This window comes from Echinops telfairi, unplaced genomic scaffold (genome assembly GCF_000313985.2).
Source record: "Echinops telfairi isolate 266 unplaced genomic scaffold, ASM31398v2 ScPeMD7_7468;HRSCAF=8506_0, whole genome shotgun sequence".
NCBI classification, from domain to species: Eukaryota; Metazoa; Chordata; class Mammalia; order Afrosoricida; family Tenrecidae; genus Echinops; species Echinops telfairi.
Genome location: NW_022111369.1, coordinates 68214563 through 68216377, shown reverse-complemented (window position 1 = coordinate 68216377; position 1815 = coordinate 68214563). Strand labels below are relative to the sequence as shown.

The 1815-nt window shown below is 44.0% G+C and overlaps 1 protein-coding gene across 1 annotated transcript in view; it reads right to left on the bottom strand.

Moving 5' to 3' along the window:
- The window catches only part of EXOC1 (exocyst complex component 1), a 63531-nt gene that overhangs the window by 5877 nt on the left and 55839 nt on the right, over positions 1-1815 (bottom strand). The window contains exon 16 of the mRNA XM_004706333.2: positions 212-411. Coding sequence (XP_004706390.1) covers positions 212-411 — 200 coding nt within the window. The remainder of the gene's footprint in view (positions 1-211; positions 412-1815) is intronic.

Sequence of the window (1815 nt, the reverse complement as noted above, 5' to 3'; positions counted from 1 at the left end):
ATTTTGTTTGCTCATTTGTAAGAAGGATATGCTACTCTGAGAAACAACACATACAGTGAATCTCAGTAGTGCTTGGCACATTGGCAGTTTCCATGACCGAGTCTCTCTTCCTGTTCCCCCTGTACCAACCCGGGAACAGATTTCGCATCAACGCCTCGTGTTACCCACATGTGAAGGAGGTGTAATTTGAACCAGTCGGAGATATACTTACATTTAGTTTTTCAAGTGGCTGTCCTAAAGAGTAAATGACGTAAGACTGAAGGTGATCTGTGTATTTTTGCTTAGCTTCTTTTTTTTCAGCTTCTAGACATGAGATTTTCAAACGAGAGAGAGTTGCAAAAATATGGTGAAAGTTCTCCATCATAACAACATCTCTAGGGGTCTTCTGGCTTTCGTTGGCTACTTTCTCCACTGGGAAAAAACAAAATAAAACAAAACAAGATATAACCACGTGTCTGAAAGCAGAAAAGGGCACACAAATGTGTCTCTGAAAAAGGAGAGGCAGAACGGTCCTCAGAAGGGGCCTCAGAGGTAAGGATGGTGAGACTTTGTCTTACATACTTTGGACATGTTGTCAGGAGAGACTAGTCCCTGGAGAAGGACGTCATGCCTGGTAAACTAGAGGGGCAGTGAAAAGGAGGAAGTCCCTCGAGGAGCTGGACGGACACAGTGGTTACAACACTGGGCTCAAGCACAGGAACGACTGGTCAGCACAGGAGGGTTGCTTCAGTCTGTTGTGCACGGGGTCACTAGGGGTCGGAAGCAACTTGGTGGCACCTAACAACAACATGTGACTAAATTTAGCTATAAAAAAAGGCTCATTTTTTACTTTGTGAGGTTCACAATTAAGCTTATTTCTGAACACTAATAAAATATACTAGAGAATTCTCCCCATCTACCTAAGCCTACTAAAGGGATCACTCTAAAACAGTCTCGTGACTGTGTGGAGATTTCATACTTGATAAAGTCGGCACTCCAAATCTGTGGGCAAATGATCCATTATTCAAATGTCTTAGGGCAACTAGCTGGCCCTGTTGAATATACTAGATTTAGATTCCAACTTTCCAGCTTCTGGCAAACCAAATCCTCAATTGCTTACACATTTAAAATGCAATCAACAAAAACAACACAGGCAGTTGCTATTTTGCCTCATGACAACCCTCCTGTGCCAGAAAGCCTGTGCTCCACAGGGTTTTCAATGGCTGCATTTCTGAAAGGAAAGTAGCTTGTCAGGCCCTTCCTCGCAGGTGCGTCTGCGGGGACCGGACCCTCCCCTTTGTCTCTAAGCAGCAGAGCACATTGACCATTTGGACTACCCAGTGAAGGACTCCAAACAAATGAGTAAATGAATGAGACAACCAATTCCAGATGATTTCAAACCTAGTTTATGACAGTACGGTCTGCCTTTCTACAGATGGCCCCAATCTTAGAAGAAGTCACGAGAGGAAAGATGGACAATTCTTACATACAATTCGAAAACTCTTGTGTAGAAAGTCACCATAGAACTAAAAGCAAATGGAAAAAATATTCTTGTGCAACCCTAATGATAAAGGGTCTATAATCCTTTAAAATACAAAGTTCCTTCCGAGAAGAAAAAGATAAAACATATCGACAGGGTGGAAATGGGCAGAGGACCCCCATGGCAATTGGTGAGAGACCTACAACTGGCCAACCACTCGTGGCAGCGACGGATGCAAGTGCGAATGTTCCACAGGAGCAACAGTGAAAACACCCAGTGAGAGCCAGTGTGGGTGCACATGGGATGGGGGCTTTCACTGACTGCTCTTGGCTCTTAACTGGCCTAACCTTTCTGAA